Raw genomic sequence first — 19616 nt, 5'->3', positions numbered from 1 at the left:
CATTTTCCTTCAATCTCTCTGGCTTGGTTTATCTGAGGTCAATACTCTATAAACACTCACACACTGAATGAGCATGGTAACTGTGCTGACCAAGGTGTGTTGTGTGTGTGAAATCTGTGATGGTGCCATGATGGCAAATGTTTAATGAGCAAGGCCCGTGCTGACTTTGCATTATCTATTGGGATAGCACTGAGATGACAAGCTTGGATAATGGACCCCTCAGTGAGAGAGTAGGTGAGGTTGGTTGTCCAGCCCTTCTTTTCTACAGATTGCGGTGAGACATACTTGAAAATGTGCCCAAAGCATTGGGGTGTCATTATTAACGTTGAATGTTAGAATAGAATGGAATATAATTGTATGGGCAGTCTTCTAGGTCCGCGGGTCACAAAGAAAAAGTAGTCTAAATTGCTCAGTGAGAGAGTGGAGAGGAGTGGAGGAAAAGGACTAGGGGAAAGGATGCATTATATGACTGTGTAACATTTATGGCTATTTGTTCACTTGGTTATGACTTGCATACAATCATTTTCCTCAAATACGACCATTTTAAGCCTTAACATTTCACATCTGGCAACGCTGGACAGAGGGAAAGACAGACCGACAGACAGATATTTTATGTGTGTATGTGAATGTGTGTCTGTTGAACCTACGCTACACTTCTTAGTGATGCATATTGTTGTATATTATTATATTATTATATTATGTAGCCTATGTTTTGTTTATTTTGTACGCTCTGTTAGTTTTTCAGTGCTACAGCTGGCTGTAGGTGCAATGGGTAGCTAGTTAGCTCGTGCAATGTCTCGTACAATGTCTCTGCTCGTCGGTGTCAAGTTTCATTTTATTATAACACTGTATTATGTATAGAAAGTAAATTGTTCTTAGACACCTGCTGGATAGCCTGCATGTGCTCCCAGCCCAGGAGCGGCGGACGTAACCAGCAGCCCGCGACCGACGCAGGAAGGAGGCATTGTAGCCGCACCGGGTGGCAATCGTGTTGGAAAGGAGGGCGCTCCAAGTAGTGGATCTGCTGCCAGGAGAACGAGCAATCTAGCCCACCAGTAAAGCCAAAGATACGCAAATCGAAAGTTTAATATGTGGCCTTAAGGATGGTGGGCTGTCTTTACACAGGGTTGTTGTCTCTAAACTTTTTACCATATCGTTCCAGCGATATAAACCAGCTATTGTGCTTTTCCTCATGATTGTGTGCATTCGTTTGTCGTGAAAGATAGGCGTGTGCTTTACCTCTAATTAGAAATGTGTGCGTGATGGATAGTGACGCAGTGGTTTTGCTACAGGCTATTCTTTGTTTTACGAATTCCATTTCAGCGGAAACACAGCTTGAAAGACTTGATTATTGAGTCTACCACACTCGCGTTGTGTGCTGGTCTAATCCAAGACTGTCTTCAGGTGAGCTCGAGGCTATAATACGCTGGACCATGCACTTTATTCTGTAGCTTACTTTCAAAAATTAAAGATTTGCCTTAATGTATAACTTTTGAAGATGTGTAGACGGTGTCAGGGTGTAGGGTTAGGGGACCCATGCTCAGACCTTTTTCTTGGGACTTCCAAAGTCCCTAAAAAAGCCATTGGTATAATTCAGACCTAAATGTCTATCTGTATTCTGTCTTTCCTGTGCCACAAGAATGTCTATTCCTTAGAAAAGTTTAATCAGCTATGACACGTCACTAATCATTTTTTGACAACATTTGTAAATGTATGAGTATGACACAGTACATTATGTTGTATTATGCCATGAATACCTTGCCCACACAGACATGCAAACACACACACACACACACACACACACACACACACACACACACACACACACACACACACACACACACACACACACACACACAGGTGAGGTGACACTGCAGAAACAGTAGCTGCTGAAGGTATAGAGCTGGATTGGTTTCCCTAAACTCGTTGTGCAACCACCAAGGAGAATGTTCAAAATGATAGTCTCTTGATCATTTGACTGGTAAATGTTCACAGACACTTTTGGGAAAGGCACCTCTGGAGATCAGTATCAGGCATTTATCCGAGTATGGCTTTAGTCGGAGTTTGCTATCCATGGGGGGCAACTGCTATTATCTCAAAGTGAATTAGCACTTTCTGTCCAAACACTCGCAGTCAACGTTTTTTTTTTATGTCAACGCAGTGGTATACCACATAACTATCGTCGGTTTTTAGCCTCTGAGAAGGTAGGATGTTGCAATGTATGTGGATTCTTTGCACAAGTGACAAGGGAGGGGGAGATGGGCAGGATCTCAAGCATGCGCAAAGACGTAAACTCCAGTTGATTCTCCGATTTCACCATTACATGCATGTGTTCTCCGATTAACAACCAACTCCGATCGAGTTATCTTGGGGTGTAAATCGGAGTTTAGTCGAAGCTCAAAAATTCGAATATTGGTGGTTACATGAAATGGATCTTCGATTTAATTTGGATAAAGCCAGAAATTTTAATACATGTTACCGCAGTGACAATTAAATCAGACGGTGAATTGTATTTCGGATAGGCCAAAACATTTGCAAAACTGTGTTTTCTCTAATACAGTAAATATAATGATGTAATCCAGATGCTGACCTTTAGTGATGTTAATGCAAATGTGTGTTTGTGAAAGAAAATGTGTCAGTGTGCCTAAGTTTGTGTGTGTGTGTGCGTGGGAGTGTGTGTGTGTGTGTGTGTGTGTGTGCAGCACCTGCATGTGTGCAGGGAAATCAACTCCATATTACCGATGACAATAAACACACTTCAACAGGCTCTTAGTCTTGACCATGTAATCTTCCTTCATTAACTGCATCTATCTTGTGTCTATGAAAGTTTTATTTACCTCAAAGCTCCATATGCATTCCTTCTGAATGCACACAATCCCCAACACACATCTCCACTCATTCAAGAGAGTTATCCATTTCACATCTTAGTTCACTACCCAACCAAATCATTATGGAAACACTTTCAGCATGGCATAAAGACAAAAAAAAGGCAGAACTCAATTAACCATGTTCATGGAAAGAAAGCACGATAAATATGCAACATGAGAGAATTAAGGAAAGCATATGTGTGCATGCACATTTATTGACATAAAAACTGGCACAAATTAGACACCAACATTCAACATCCAACAATCTGAATCCATAATAATCCACTTAAACCATAAATGATCATTTAGTTTAATAAATAATCAATAGAATCAATTAATTCTGTAATGGACATGAATTAATGGATGACTAAATTAATGAAGAATTGCTGCAACAGAAGCTCGGGCAAATTAATTAAAGAATAGGCATGGGTCAGTACAAGGAAATGTGCCAGCTGATGACATAGGCTACTAGAGCTCCAACTAACAGGACATTAGTAAAGCTGCTGTCTGTCTACACTCATCAGGCCTGGAATCTACACATTGTGGCTCTACAACATTGATAACACGTCAATTCAACTTCCGTTTGAATGACAAGTCATCTTAAGAAAGAGGCTTCCAGCATGGTCTTGCGCAGGCTACAACAGCCAGGAACCGAGGTCCACTGCCATAGTAATACGCGAATGAACTGTATAGAACTGAATGAGGGAAGATTTAGTTGCAGACAGCGTCAGCGCCTACAATAATCAACAACAATACCAGCGGTTACGAAAACCCATCTCGCGTTTACATGTTGTAACGTTCAATACTGTTATTTTGAAAGTTACACTTTACCCTTATTTATTCACATCCAGAGTTCCATACGTGCCGTCAGTTAACCCTACCTGTCATGCTTGTTTCATGTTTCCGTGTTGTTACAAAGCCATACACGTAGCCTCCGGAAAACACGCCCACAACTGTATGCAACACGCTTAACTTAAGCAGCAAAATGATTGGACAAGGAGAGCTGTCAATCACACATACATGCCATTCCTTCCGTTGTGAACTCTGCTGGAAAGAAGAGTTTTTTTGCAGATGTGGTTCAGCATGGACAGTTGAAACGGCAGGACACCACTCGGTATCACAACTAAGTTTATAGCAGAATATACAGTCGCGATAGCAAGCGGTCGTAGTAAATGGGCTGTGGAGAGTAGCAAACAGAGATCGAGCCGTAGTAATACTTTCTTTATCCAATTTGTGAACCGACTTCACTCTGTGCTCAAGGCTTCCGAACGCGAAGGAAAGAAAATGCCTGTAGCAACTCTTCTACCTTTCACGGTGACCCCAAATAGGAAGTCTGCCAGTCCGACCTCTTTTCGACTGACAGAAAAATTCATTTTGCTTTTAGTTTTTAGCGCTTGTATCACGTTATGTTTCGGGGCAATCTTCTTCTTACCGGATTCGTCAAAGCTGCTTAGCGGAGTTTTCTTCCGCTCGCCGTCGGTAGAAACCGCCACTCGAACAGGTATGGATAGTGGTTCGGGAAATGCTGATAAAATACTAGCTAAAATTAGGAAAGACCACGAAGATGCCTTGATTGAAGCTAAAGATACGCTTCAGAAACACCCTGAAGATATCAAGAAAGACATCAAGAGCGATAAGGAGCAAGTTGTCCAAGGTCTAGTTAAAGGTGGCAAAGGTGACAGTCAAACATTACCGATTATTGAATATGTTCGGCCACCTGGAGTAACAGGACACGAGCCATCAGACCCGGAAACCAAAGAGAAAAGGGCGAAAATAAAAGAGGTATGTGGTCCGTTTAAGTCATTCTTGCTTTAATGCCACAGCAGTCGGCAGTATTCACCATAATGCTTGTTCAGCGTGAGAATGAATGACCCTTTCGTCTAGCTTGCTGAGGTACCAGGCTGACAGATGTCAGGATCTCTCAGGTTATCTGAGCTCTACTTACTAATTTACAGCGAGCCATTTGGTTAACGTAACACATAACTTGAGTAGAACGTGTAATGATTTGCCCCACTATGACTTTTGACATTCATTTCCTTGTGCAGTCTATGGTGCTCAGTAAGAGGTGTAGTCTAAATGTAAACATAAACACAGAGAAAACTTGTTCAGGCTCTTCTCTTAACTTTCACGCCTACTCTTAAGCAGGTCTCTCTCTCATAACGATACGTCATTGTGTGAAGTTGCATTTCATTGACGCAGTGTGACACATGCGCTCGCTGCAGGTATGTCTGTTTTTATGGTGAATACAGCTCTTAAGTAAAAATGGTTCCAGTATCAGTGCTTTATGACCTTATTGTCTCAGATGAGCACAAGGTTACAAAACAGTTTTTAACTTGGACACAACCCAGTGTTACAGGTTACACGGTATTGTGAAACAGAATGGAAGAGCGTGTGCTTTTGCCTCCCATATGTGGATATTACTGATTCATTCCATTAGCCTGCTACACCCACTGGCGATGTTTTAGAGCGTTTTTAAATTTGCCGACTACCTACGTCTTGTGATCGTTGCCATTCTGCTGGATAGATCCCCTGATTCTGCTAATCTAATCTGGATTAAGAGGAATAGCTCTATATCTTTAGGATGGTTCTATGGAAATAAAATGTAAACCCTTGTAGCCGCTCGTGCCATGCTGTTTAGACAAGCATCTGCGAAGTAGCTCGGGACCTTTGAATCAAGTCCTTTTCACGATAGTGTTATGAGACCGTACACATCTTTAGGGACCGTAGTGTTACTTTTTTAGGCATACATATAATGTATTGGCTGCGTGCATTCCTCGTGCCATGACACATTTAAAGATAACGCGACAGTAGTGATCTTGTGGCAGATTCTGACGAAATGATGACGTGTTGATAACATACACATTCTTTTGAAGTACGCTATCCATTACAGCCCTGCTCAGTAACGTAACCCCGTGTACCCCAAGCGATTACAGCAGAAATTCCTTACAGCAGCATATGGTCCCGAAAGGGTCACAGTTATACGGGAAGTATCCTCTGGCCGAACCATAGTACCATTCTGGTTAGATGAACGAGCTGCGGTGGTAGTCGAACTGTTCTCTGTTGAATGAAGCGCTCAGGAGTATTCGCTTCCTCAGCCCAACAGGCTAACCTGCTCTGTTATTACCCCGTCTTGCAATCGTATAGTTCAATTGATAAATATCTTCTGCAACAGCGATGTGCACTTGACTGCTACAAACACAACTGCCCTTCTCAGTGTTCTTTTGAATTCTTCATTCTTCTTCATTCAATGTAAGCTAACCCTCACAGTGAGTGGCGTAAGATAAGAGGTTAACCCTTTTTTCAGTAGATTTGTTTGCAAACTGTAGCCTACATAGTTTGCCAGTTTAGGCTGCATGTAGGCTTGTCCATAGCTTCTATTTTTTCTTCTATTGAAATAGGTTAAAGGTTTTATTTAACCTATTTTATATACAGAATAATCAGAAATGATATGCCTTTTTAACATTATTGCTTATTTTCTGCAATTTTAATGCAAAATGTATGCAGTAAATAACAAAATATGCAGCATCATGAACAAATGTGGTAAATAGTTTAATTTGGAAATTGCAGGGTCAAAATTCCGTTCACTGTTACATACATTAACACGTCGGTTATGAGGACGGTTGCGATTCAGCTGGCATACATGCACTGTGCCTGCTGTTGCACTGTCTGCACTTTGGCTGCCCCCTTATCTGGTGTGTGTGTGTATCTCTGTGTGTGTGTATCTGTGTGTGTGTGTGTGTGTTTGTGTGTGTGTGTGTGTGTGTGTGTGTGAGGAAATGTCAGAGTGAATTTGAAGAGTGACTAAAAGTGGTGTGTGGATAGACTGAGACAGGATATGAGCTTGCATATATGTAAGACAGTGTCAGAGAGGTACTGTGTGTGTGCATGAGTGAGTGAGTGTATGCGAGCGAGTAGGGGAAATTAGCTTGTGAGTGTGTCAGTGGTGTTTGTGCCAGCCAGTGGGCAGGTCATAGTGTTGGTCTAGTGCTGGTTGCTGAAATAAGATGCAAATGCTCCTGTGCCTCTCCAGCCATGAGCCCTTTCATTATGCACTGCTATCTGGAAGGCCACCTCATTAATACTATGCCAGCCATTCCTGCCTCGAAGCCCTTTCAAAATGTGTGTGTGTGTGTGTGGGTTTCTGTTCCAAACTGTGTGTGGGGTTCTGTTCTAAGTTTTTTTTCTTCTGAAAAGATTTTCATGCGTAAGCTTCATTTCACAATAATTTCCTTTTTTTTTTAAACCACCCCACCCACCAACGACTCTCACTGGTTGAATTCTAGTTTCTCCAACGAAACACATGAAAAGTTGTTATAACAAGCAAAGAGAAAGAGAGAGAGAGCGAGAGAGAGAGAGAGAGAGGGGCCCGGTAGGTTTTCTCTCCATCACAGTGCTTATTTGTGTATGTCCGAGTAGGCCTGTGCCCATGAACCTGTAACCTGGAAAGTGGAACTGTGCTATTCAGACCCTGATTTGGTGATCTGGGGTGCCTTTCCTGAAAGCATTGTTGTGCTACAGCCATCGGTATACTGAAGTCCTGTGACCTGCTCTGGACTCTCGCCTGGAGGATTAGGTGTCTGGGTCGGCGTCACTTGGGTTAATCACATTACGGCAGCCTGCAGAGCCAAGATAAACACACCTTCAGGCCCTCTCTATGTCCCTCTACTCCTCTACTGTCTCTCCCCTCACATGCTGTCTTTCTCTCACTCTTTCTCTCTGCCTTTCTCTTGTGTTCCTGTTACTTCAGAGGCCTCCTTGCATGTTTCTCTCTTCCTGTCATTTTATCTTCTCATTCATCTGATCTCCCTGCACCTGTCATAGTTGCTCATCCCAAATCACTCTTTCTTCATTTAAACCTCCATTGCGCAAAAATTGGTATTTTTTTCCTACTGAGCTCTCCTTTAAGTTCCGGAGTGTAGCAGACTTTTACATGACTGTGGTAAATAGAAAATCTTGGTTTGAGACCCCCCAATAGACAGTGTACACGTGTATTTTTTTGACAAGCTGAAGGATATGGAACCAGCAAAGACAACGGCAGAAGCCAAAGAAGCATGTAGACTGACAAGGTTGAGTAATATCCCAAGATTTTACACAAATATGACTCGTCGTTTTATTTATTTATTACAGTGCATGAAATGCCCTGTATTGTTATTCCTAGGCATTTTCTTCTTCTTCTTATTCTTCTTACCTTTTTCTGCGATTAATTCAGCTCGAACCGCTTAACGTAGAAACTTCATTCAAACTTTGTCGCGTAGGTCTTGTAAAGGACACTTTTCTAAACTTTATACTTTTTAAGTTATTAAAGAAAAACGAATCTAAATTTTCCCATTGACTTACATTGGGCCATTATGACATCATAATAGGGTAATTAAACTGGCTTGCACCTGTGCTTCACTGACACCTGCGGCAAGCCTCCAAGGGTCCTCTTCTCTCTGTACCTCTCCATTCAACTGTATAACTAGGAATATTAATAGACACCTTCCATACTCTACTTTTTTCTCTCTCTATCACTCTCACTCTACTTTCTCTCACACTCCATCTCTCTGCTTCACTCTTTTTTCTCCTTCTTTCAATATTTTCACTCTCTCTTTACTGTCTTTATCCAGAGCCACTCTTGTTCACTCTTCTTTCCTTACTTTGTTTCTTCCTCTCTTCTTTCCTTTCTTCTTTCCTTCTTTCTACTCTTCTTTACTTTCTTCTTTCCTTCTTCCACTCTTCTTTCCTTTCTTCTTCCCTTCTTCCACTCTTCTTACCTTTTTCTTTTCTTCTTTCCTTCTTTCACTCTTCTTTCTTTTCTTCTTATCTTCTTTGGCTCTTCTTCCCTTCTTCCACTTTTCTTTCCTTCTTCCACTTTTCTTTCCTTCTTCCACTCTTCTTTCCTTCTTCCACTCTAATTTCCTTTCTTCACTCTTCTTTCCTTTCTTCTCCCCTTCTTCTTTCTTTCTTCCACTCTTCTTTCCTTTCTTCACTCTTCTTTCCTTCTTTTACTGTTCTTTCCTTTCTTCCTTCCTTCTTTCACTTTTCTTTTATTCGTTCTTTCTTAACTTTTGCATTTCATGCACTGGTATTTCCTTCAGGAAATGCATTTTCTAGTTTTTATTTATTGTGCTGGAGATGAATGCTAACATAACCAAAGAATAACTGTGAACCGTTATTGTAAGATTTTTTTTTTTTAACTCAATGTTAACTTTAAGTAACCTTATTCGAATTCCAGTTGGAGTTTTATCAGAGAACCGAATTTGCTATGAAGGGTGCTGAAATCATTGAAAAAAAATATTGTTCATAAATTTGAAAAGTTGACTGGAACACTCACTGGAATTGAAAAGTTGCATATGGTCAGCCCCCATGCACACTCTGACACACAAGCCCACAAGACATGGAGACACACAAACACACACACACACACACACACGCACACGCACACGCACACGCACACGCACACGCACACGCACACGCACACGCACACGCACACACACACACAGATACACACTTCTAGCCTGCCGTACTGGCTCTTGACCTTTGAGCGTAATTGCTTTGTGTGTGCAAATTGATGTCAAGAACTTTTCTTTTGTGAGAGCTGGGGAGAGAATAGGTGCAAGGAGGCCGGCTGTATTTCAACTTTGTCTCAGTGAACTCGCTCATAGCAACACCAACTATGGCCTCTGAAAGGGACTTTTCACAGCGGAGAAAGGGGAAGAGAATTACTATAGAACTATAAGGGGGAATTGGTGAGAGTGGTTTGATGTTTCTGCAGGCATGGAAGAACACGTCATGGTCATTCTCTCTCTCATGTATTTGAAAGATTGGGAGAAGTTTAGGTTAATGTCTTTCACATGACTGAGTGGTTTTCCCATTGCTCCCGCTGGGTAAGCTATAATTGATTTCCTATTGCACGTCATTGGTATCATTTTAAAGTCACACCTCTCTGCACAGTCCGGCTTGGTTCATGCTTATGCATAACCAAGAATTTGACTTCAGTCTTCAAATCCCCCCAGTTTATTCATGCCTGTTACAGCTAAGCATTATACTTTCAGTAGATCGTGTGTAAGGCAGGTAAAGTGAGATGCACCCAACACACTGTGATGATGCGTAATTGCAGTGCTCATCCCCCATTTTGAATTATCCCTGGTTACAGGGTCAGTGTTAATATTCTCGGTACTGTCTTTACTAGCCACCTTTTGAATTTAATGAAGTTAGTTTAGAATGCCATTAATACTTATGGCGCCCTATGTACGTGTGTTCTATGTGAGCTGCTGTGTAGTGTTTGCCTGTGGAATTATTAGTTCCAATCTGAGAATATATAGAGCATGTCCATCGACTGAATGACGCAATAGTTAATCCTTTAGTGATTCAGTACAAAGCTTAGGGGGAAAAAACTCAGGTTCTTACTGCGCTCAAAGATCAAATCTTTTTTTTCCCACCCCAGTCTTAACCTGCTAAAGATTGAATACTAGAACAAAAGCCTCCGGAATTTCATTTAGTGCTCCGTAAATGTAGGTTACGTTTTGAATTTGGTTCACGCACAGAATCTACCTTTGAATGAGGGCCTTGCACCAGCTGTGCAGCAGGCTCTGGATCTGTCCTTCGCTCAGACTTCACAGTGAGGCTAAGCCAGGGACAGCCTCAGCCAGGGCTTCTGTCAGAGAGGGGGTAAAGCGTTTCACTGCACATACGGTTCCTGATAGAATGGATCCTAAGGCTTTTACTGCTCTCACTCACGGCCTAATGCGGTCAGCCTTGAGACGTCTGGGTCTGGGCCTTGGAAGATTTCTTTGGTCTTTTAAATGAGGCTTCCACATCTGAGGGAAAGTCTCCTTGGGGCTATTGTTGGTTGTTATGTGCGAGGTGGGGTGGAGGTGTGAATCTGATTCGCACATCTGCCTTTGCACACTGGGCCCCAATTATTAAGGATACATAAGGTGCAAACTCGCAGGAAAGTGTCAAGTGCTTATGGGTTGCTAGTTACCCTTTGACATTTCAGGACAAAAATATGAAAAAAATCTAATTCTCTGTATGCCTCTTTTCTCTCCTCTCTCTCAATCTCCATCTCTCTCACATGCACGCACGCACGCACCACACACACACACACACACACACACACACACACACACACACACAACAATGTGGCTATGTATCTGTGTTCCCTGACGACCTGAGAAGTTTGCACCAGCTGTAGGAACGACGGCGCTTCCCCAGGATCAGCTGGCCTGAGCTCCACCGCTGTCAGCTGTCCATCATGTCTGGCTGGCTGCCAGCTCTTTATCCCCCCACACTGTCAGCTGCTACCCAGAGTCCTATATGAAGGATAGTTTGTCATTAAACATTCTACCCCCATATCTCCTGTCACTCACTGCCAGAACACACTTGTAAGGAGCTTTCATATGTGGTATGAAGAGGAGACTTGAGTAGGCGCGACACGAGAGTGTGTCCTGGGAGCTTCTTCTGTGGGCTCAAAGAGCCCTTTAGTCTTGTCTGATAGCCAAACGCCTCAACTGTTCAACATCATATCTCTGCTCCGAGCTGGATTTGCAGCGGAGGTCAGGGGCTGATGGCCAACTGCAACAGAGATATCTTAAGCCAACGAGATGATGGCGGTCGCCTAGTTATTGTTCTGCTCTGATTAGCAAATTACACTGCGTCCCTCTTCTGACGTCCTCTGTTTGCACATTTAGGGCATCTCATTGGGTGTCTCATAATGTTGTGTTATCCCAGAGAGGAGATCATGTAAACTAATGAACAGAACAATGTCATGCTCTGCCCTCACAGATTGATTGATGTATTTGTTTTCTTTTCTGAGATTGTAATAGAACCTACTGTGTTTTTGTTGTTTGAATGTATGGGTCTTGCACAGGGTAGTGATGTGGCAGTGTTTGCTAGTGACGTCTTTTTTCCCCCCATTTTATTTATTTATTTGTGTATTTTTGAAAGGAGAGCAAAGTTAGTACACACTTTGAATAATTCAGCCCAAATCCTTTTATTTTTCCTCTTTCGTCCTTGTAAATAAGAAATGAAAGGTAGAGAGGCTGACTGAGGAAAGATGAGTGAAATAGTAAAATGAAAGAGAAGGAGAGAAGGAAGGAGTGATGTATGGGAGGGAGAGGCAATGTAATGGACAAAAAGGCTCACATACATACATACACACACACACACACACACACACACACACCACACTCTTACTGACAAACATAGTAGAATAATATAGAATCAGTGTTTGGTGAGTACTAGGCTGTGTGAGTGGTCTCAGGTCAGACTCCTCTGAATAAGCTGTTTGGCCTGCACACTAACACAAAGCCATAACGGAGTCCCAGTCTGAGGCAAATCCAAACTGTATTAGTCTCTCAGATATATAAAAAAACATCTTTAAAAGCATCTGTGTTTATATTTTTCCCTTTTCAATTATTCGGATGATCCATTTTCTTTTCTATGTTAGGATGGTGACTTGGGGGCATGTTTTGTAAGAGGCCTACGGAACACATAGACACAGTGTGTGAGAGCTAAACTTCAAGAAATAAAATAATAAATAAAATAATAAATAAATAGTCTCTGGAGTGTCAGATCAGTTCAGAAGATCAGATCTGATTAGCTTTTCATTGGGACCATTTAGTATTGGAGCTGTGTTAGCCTGTTATGGAGGGTGGTGAAAGATTAGGCTTTCAATCACACAGCTGTTTACACTGATGGGCTGTACAGCCTGGACTTAATTGATTATTGCCTCAACCCCACCCACCCCGTAAGGATAATGGTGTGTGAAGAAGCCAACATGTAGTAGCACAAAGACAACAGGCATGATGAACTTCTGGCGCGGAAAGGCATTAGCATCGACTCGAATCTATCTTGCCAAAGTTGGCCTTGATTTGCGACTGAACTTCAAAGCCTGTTGGTGAAGAGGGATGTGTTGCATTCCCTAATTGTGTTAAAATGTTTTTACTTCACGAATTCAAATCAATGTTGCAGTTTATTTTCCGTCCAAGGAGTTCTCTCTAATTTTGTGGGAACTGCTATTCAAGCTATGAATTGATCTTTCTTTGTTGTATCTCTGGTGTGAATTAAGGGGATTGCACACCATTTAATAGACAGAGCTACTGCTACAGGATTCATTTTCAGATACTCACTGGGCCCTAAACTAACTGGCTGACTGGAGCTTTTAAAGGTGTTTGCCTTCAGCACTTCAGCTTTGATACCATGGCCGGTTAAGCAAATGAAGAATGGTTCGCCTTTCAGAGCCTTGGCAGATAGATAGATAGATAGAGATATGGTAAAGCAAAAATCAATTTGCCTTTCACAAGACCCTCATTAGTTACGTTCTGTCAACTGAGTGGGTCAAACCTGAATTCCAGTGTGCCCAGTAATGAATAGAATTTAGAGGTCAAGTCGATGTGGAAAGCCCCTTGAGTTTGGAAAGGGAGCGTGTTGCTTTGTTCAGGAACAGTGCTTGGTGAATAGCTTAGCCTGATTTACAGGTAGACTGATAAATCCCTCTTTGAATTACCCGTGAGTGTTCACTTGGCAACATTTCTTAGCCTATTTGTTTTCATTAGATTCGGGTAGGTGTTCCTAACACATTTCACTGTGCTGTAATGCATTGCAGATGAAGGATGAATCTTAGGGAAACTGAATTTCAGTAGCTTTGACTTAGGCTTGACAAAAGCAAAGACAAGACTGCTTTTATTGGGCAATATACCTTAACCCTGGACCTCATGTTGTACTCTAAATATATTCAAGTGCAGAACCACTTTTTACTTGTTAGAGGATTCCATCATTTGCTGGTCAGATGATCCTCACACAGTTCTCAGTCTTTGCCAAGGAACTGATAATCCAAACCACCATCTTCCTCGCTGGTTCTTCCTTAAGCCTGGCCAGAGTGCCTGGACTAGTTTATCTGGATATTGCTGGCCTACCGTGTTAAGTCTCCAGTCTCTCCCTAACCCTCCTCTCTCTCCATGGAACTGTGGTTGTTGGAGGCAGTGCAGCCTGCCACTCTTTTTCATGTCTCATGGAGCACCGCCCGGGTACTGTAATCCTCTCTCCTCTCCGCCTCACAGCAGCCAGAGAGGCTCTGGGGGACCTGTGTGCAGCATACCAAATGCCCCCAACGAAAGAAGAACAGAAGACAGGCGATCCCTCACTGCCCCGTTTGCCCCAAGGGAGGGAGAGAGAGAGCAAATGAGGGCGAGAAGCACAGGGATGGGGGAGTTGGTGGTGTTGGGAAGTGATGTTGGTGGGCACCAGGTTGGTTTAGGTGGGGGGATTGTTTTAGAGAGGAAAGTGGACAGACAGAGAGGAGACGGAGAGAGAGATGGATGTAGGGAATGTCTCGGAAAGAAAGACGGTTCGATAGAAATGAAGCATTGAAATCTCCTCAGATTAATGTCTGGGTCTGATAGGCCTCTCTGGGAGCTGCTTGGGTTCCCATTTAATCAGAGACCAGCTTGGTTCCTGGCTGGCAATAGATTTGAAAGATGTGCTACTCAATCCATAGTTAGCGGGAGTAGCCAGTTAACGGCTGTGTGTCCAGACAATCGTAAGCCATGCTTTATGTCTCTTTGCTTGCACTGATGCTGAGAACCACAAGCGTTTTCACATTGTGTTTCTGCTGCCGTGAGATGTTTTGCTTGCTTGACCAAAAGTTTGACTCCAAGCTGCACAGCGCCAGAGCAAGGCTGCACAGAACGCAGTCCTTAGTGGTGTGCTCAGAGACATCTGCCTCTTGTAAAGCATAGTGGTGGTGTAAGGATGGGGGTCTGTGGGGTGGATACATCCCCACAAATTGCTCTCAGCCTCAAAGCCAGGGGGGATGGAGGGTGGGATGAAAGGAAGTAAGCAGCATGAAGATAAACGCTCTGATGGTAACATGAGGTCCAGCTATTTCCGTGGGCCCCTGTTGGGCTCCCACTGAACTGAGGTGTTTTATGTGTGTGTATGTGTATGTGTATGTGTATGTGTATGTGTATGTGTATGTGTTTGTGTTCGCCTGTGTGTGTGTATGCGTCTATGGGTGTGTGTGTGTGTCTGTGGATGTGTCTGTGGGTACGGGTGTGGATGTGTGTGTTTGCCTGCGTGAGTGCTTTTGCTGTGTTTTGGGCGTCTCTCTTCCCTGTAAGGTATTCATTTCACCTCAGATACTGTATGAAAAGAAGCCTTGGGCACTGTTAAAATGGACACCCGTTCCCAAGTCGGCATATACATTTCAGACTGAATGTACATGGGTGGGGCCTCCGCCTTTAAATCAGCCAAAAATGTCTCACCATCAGTTCAGACTCACAAGAACATTCCCCTCAGTTACTGTTACTAAATAAGGCAATGTAGGGTCTGGTTACTGAATAGGCCAATAATCAAGTGCAAAAGCAATTAGCACAAGCAATTTTGTTCCAAAATCTGTCGGTAGGCTATATGTTTGTTCGTTTGATATTTTAGAGTCAATATTTGATATTTTTTTTTTACTCTGGAAGACCTACAGCCTAGGAAACTTTAACGCAGTTGAGTAACATTACTGTATTGCTTGGCCATTTTAGCAGCCTGTGGGATTCTTCTTCAGTAGATTAACTCATCTCATGCTAAAGAGCCCTCCATCCAGTAAGGATTTCTGAGGGCTACCTGGAAAGAAGTCTTTAGATTGATGCTCGTGTGTTCTGTTTTTAATGGAGGCGGTCTAACGGCTCATTTAGCCATTGATGCAGCTCCACATACTCTATGCAAGTGAAAACACACTTGTTTTGAGAGAGTTTTTGATGGCTCAGTTCGTAGACTAAAAATCTGATTCATTTTTTATGGATTCCTTTTCCTCTGCAAGCTTATTTTTCCTCTTCAAGATTTTCATCATCCGAAATTTTGATGAAAAATGTATTTCTTCACACGATAAAAGAGGGATTTAAACGGAAGTGTTTTGGGGAGTGTTGTTTTTTTAAGACCGCTCCGCCACTTAATATTTAATGTTGTTATGCTTTATTTTACCCATGAAGAAAAAAAAAAGATAGACAATTTGCTTGATCTTTAAATTAAAATAGTTTGCTTTACTTGTGAGCTCCCAGTGAGTGCTCCATGTTTGATACTTGAAGATTTTTTTAAAAGTTTGATACTTTTTCTTCTTGTATCAACTTTTCATGGGAACAGAAAGTCATGATATTTTATACAGTCCTTTTATCTTAAATTCCAGTTTGTAAGATAGTCATTGTCAGTTCATCCTTGTAGAAGTTCATATTGACACCTCAGATATTCTGTTTATTTCAACTCTGATCTAGACAAAGAGGATTTATCTTTTCAGTGTATAAATTAATATATTTGAGTAATGTTTGATGGTATCTCGTTAGGATATAGGGTTTTGTAATTTAGAACAACACTAGCTCCAAGAACGAATGAATGGGGGCTACAGTGTGCTTATTCTAGAACAGGAGTGCTCCACTGAGAGGCAATATGAATGAGAACGTGGGGCTACACACCACTGATTCTAGAACAGAAGAACAGTTTCTGGAACTGAACAATGGAATACATTGATCCACACATTTAGAAATGCACATACACACAAACACAAATGTCCCACAGTGTATGTACACCCAATGAGTGAGCAATTGTACAATAGTAGGGCCCTATGATTTCTCCTGTAAGGCATGTATTAGCTGAAGTGTGTGTGTGTGTGTGTGTGTGTGTGTGAGAAAGTGTGAGTCTGTGATGTGTGTGTGTATATATATATATATATATATATATATATATATATATATATATATATATATATATATATATATATATATAATTATATTGCTATATGTAAATTACTTTACTTTATGGCTTTTAGCTTTATCTTCACAAGCCACTATGTTTTCTGTACATTCATGAGTGCCATCACCAATGACTGTAATGACTGAGGCATTAGTTGTTATTGTGGTGTTGCCACATGCCAGGTCTTTGGACATCACCACCTCTCAGTCATTGAGAACAGAACTTCTGCCTGCCTTGCTTCTCCATGAAAGAATTCTCCATGAATCTCCCCTATCATGTTGAGATGAGCTGCTTACCCGGCATCCCTCGGCCTTTAAGGAAAATAAACCTCTAGGCTCTAACACCTCCCTCTTTTATCTGTCTATCTCTGCCCCATCACTCATAACAGTCCTATTTTTGATTAGCAAATGACAGAATATAGGGCACAGCTTCTCTTACTGTCCTCATTGGATCCCATTGTTGTAGTGCTGCCACAGTGAGAGGATTTCCCCCCCTCAATCCCACTCCCCACTCCCTCCCATTCCCCCACTCCCTCCCTCCCTCTCTCTGTCAGCCTTTCTTTCAAAGGTGCTCTGTAATCATCTTAGCTGAGTAGATCACCCTGCCCTGCTGTCTTCAGTGATTGATTTTTCCGAACGGGGGAGGGGTTAACCATCAACGACAGCTATTTACAAGCTGCGCAGATCTCATCTCCATTGTGGAGTGCTCAGAGCAACAACGCTCCCCATGAGGGAATACGGCCACGGTTAAATTACCCCGCACGCCCTGCACGCCCTAATTCTCACGTCCGGTAATAGAAGTGAATGGAGTAATTAGTGTTTTAGCGTCTTCACACTGCGCTTACCGACTTAAACCGCTTAGGAAACATAACCCTTACCTTAACGCCAATCTAACTTAGCATTTAGCTTAAATGCGGCATGGTATATAGCATTAAGGCTAAGTCTACTGCAGGAGAAGAATAAAGTCTCTGTGATCGACAGATAGCATAGCAGTTGTTCAGACCCTGTGGGAAGTATCAGGTGGATGCGTAAAGTGCTTTGGCCCAGACCGCTTCAGTTTGACTGGGGCTGTATACGGGAGGTTGGGCTGATAAGCTGGAGCGGGGAGGCAGTCATTGTTTTGATCCCGGAGGATTGAAGGGAGGAAACCTAACCATCGTGCTGAGATGACAGATGAACAGCTCATGTAGCCAAGATTCATGTTGTTGAGCCAAGTTTTGAGTGGTTCGTTCCCTTAGATCTACATGTTGCTCAGTGTGCCATTGAAGCCTTGGTGCACGGACAGGTTCAGAGATCTGCAGATAGAACAGATGCAATACCAAATCACTGCTCTCTCTCCCCTTCTCTCTTTCCACCGTTACAGGACTGACTGAACACGCTCTCTCTCTCCCCCTCCTTGCTGGTCCCCTAGGTTTCCGTTTGCCACAAAGACGGGAGCATATTAAAACATATTTATGTCCTAATTAGGTACCCATCAGTGTACAAAAGCTGCTGATTTCACGGCACATCAAAGATCCTGGGTGAATAGAGATGGGAGGGTGGGGTGCTCAGGCTTTGTGCTCAGGGCATCAGACAGAGTGAGAGTTGGTGAGAGAGAGACAGCAGTGTTTTTGAACCACTGTATATGGCAATCACTGCTGTTCAGAGTGTACTGCTAAATTAGTGATGAATTGAGGCTGTTTCAATTACAATTAGCCTAATATGTTTTATAACTGTGTTTCATAATGTGTGTTTTATCATTTGTTAGCTGTATTTTATTGGCTATTTGTCATGCATCGTGAGTTATGGACAGAGAGAGTTGCATTCAGAACCAGGGTGAATGCGGTGGAAGGGCACACACCAACAGCACTGAGACTATAGCTGTGACTGTGATGTAATAAGTTGTTTGTACGTTCATTTAAGGGACGCTTATTATGTACCTCATGCTCCTATTCACTTCAGCTAATGTGTATCCAGACAGCGGTGGCTAGCTGGATTGGCTGCTTCGCACAGTACTATCATTTTCCAACTATTAACCGCGGTTTATACATTGATTTTTATACCTCTGATTTTTATATCTAATTTCTGCAGCCCTGTGGTTAATACTTGGGGACTATACATGGGAATGCTTTTTTGTCTCACTTGGAAGTTAATAATGCACACGGTAGGCTACATCTGCCAGGTAGGGCGTGAGTCTCTCTTTCTTTCTCTCTCTCTCTCTCTCTCTCTCGCTCTCTCCCTCTTTCACCTACAAATCCCTTTCATGTGTCAGGTAAACACAACATGGGATACAAGGGCTCATGAACTATCCTATCGCTATCAGGTTTAGGGAACCATCTTTTTGAGAAGTATTTTCATTTAGAAAGGTGCAGAGTGAAGTTGGCTGACAAACAATGTTAGCTTCACTAGCTTACAGTCAGTGGCGGATCTTCCATTAGGCAAACCTAGGCAAGTGCCTAGGGCCCCAACCAAATCTGTCTTTATTAGGGGCCCCCAAATCTGACCCCCCCAGCCATTACTTAAGTAAAGTAAAAAAAAAAACACACACACATTTCTAGTAGAAAAAAATAACAAAAAGATCAACATAACGCCGAACTAATGCCTAAATAATAATTTTCCAGCACACATGCTCCCCTCCATTGCGCATTTGACTAGTCCAGAATATGATGACGTAGTAACACGCGCAGCGCGAAATAACGTTACTTCAAACCAAAGCAGAGGGATCTGTATGCGACTCGGTGAAAATGACCCTGTACATTGGCCAGAAAAGTTTACAGACTCGGTGAAAATGACCCTGTACATTGGCCAGAAAAGTTTACAGCATTGTTCAATTGTACAGAAAGGACCAGTGCAATTACGAGGAGATTTCCTCAAGAACAAACAGGGCAGACGCTTTACAAGCACGCACTACTATTTGAACATGAAAAATGGCGAAAAAAATCCAGAGGTCCTGGCTTGTGTACAGTAAGACGAAAGACCGCGCTATTTGTTTCTGTTGTCGGCTGTTTAGCGATTGCAATAAGCAGCGGTTCTGCACTGACGGCACGAACGACTGGAA

General features: G+C 42.5%; 1 protein-coding gene across 1 annotated transcript in view; it reads left to right on the top strand.

Annotated features, from left to right (window-relative positions):
* Positions 1-4112: 4112 nt before the first annotated feature.
* LOC308361091 (mannosyl-oligosaccharide 1,2-alpha-mannosidase IA-like) overlaps positions 4113-19616 on the top strand; it is a gene marked incomplete at its 3' end in the record, with an annotated part of 109703 nt that continues 94199 nt past the window's right edge. The window contains exon 1 of the mRNA XM_080833339.1: positions 4113-4649. Coding sequence (XP_080689465.1) covers positions 4152-4649 — 498 coding nt within the window. The 5' untranslated portion in view covers positions 4113-4151. The remainder of the gene's footprint in view (positions 4650-19616) is intronic.

The sequence above is a fragment of the Sprattus sprattus genome, assembly GCF_963457725.1.
Source record: "Sprattus sprattus genome assembly, chromosome: 2".
Lineage (NCBI taxonomy): Eukaryota > Metazoa > Chordata > Actinopteri > Clupeiformes > Clupeidae > Sprattus > Sprattus sprattus.
Note: the sequence above shows the minus strand (reverse complement) of the source record. Positions and strands in the feature narration are given on the sequence as shown.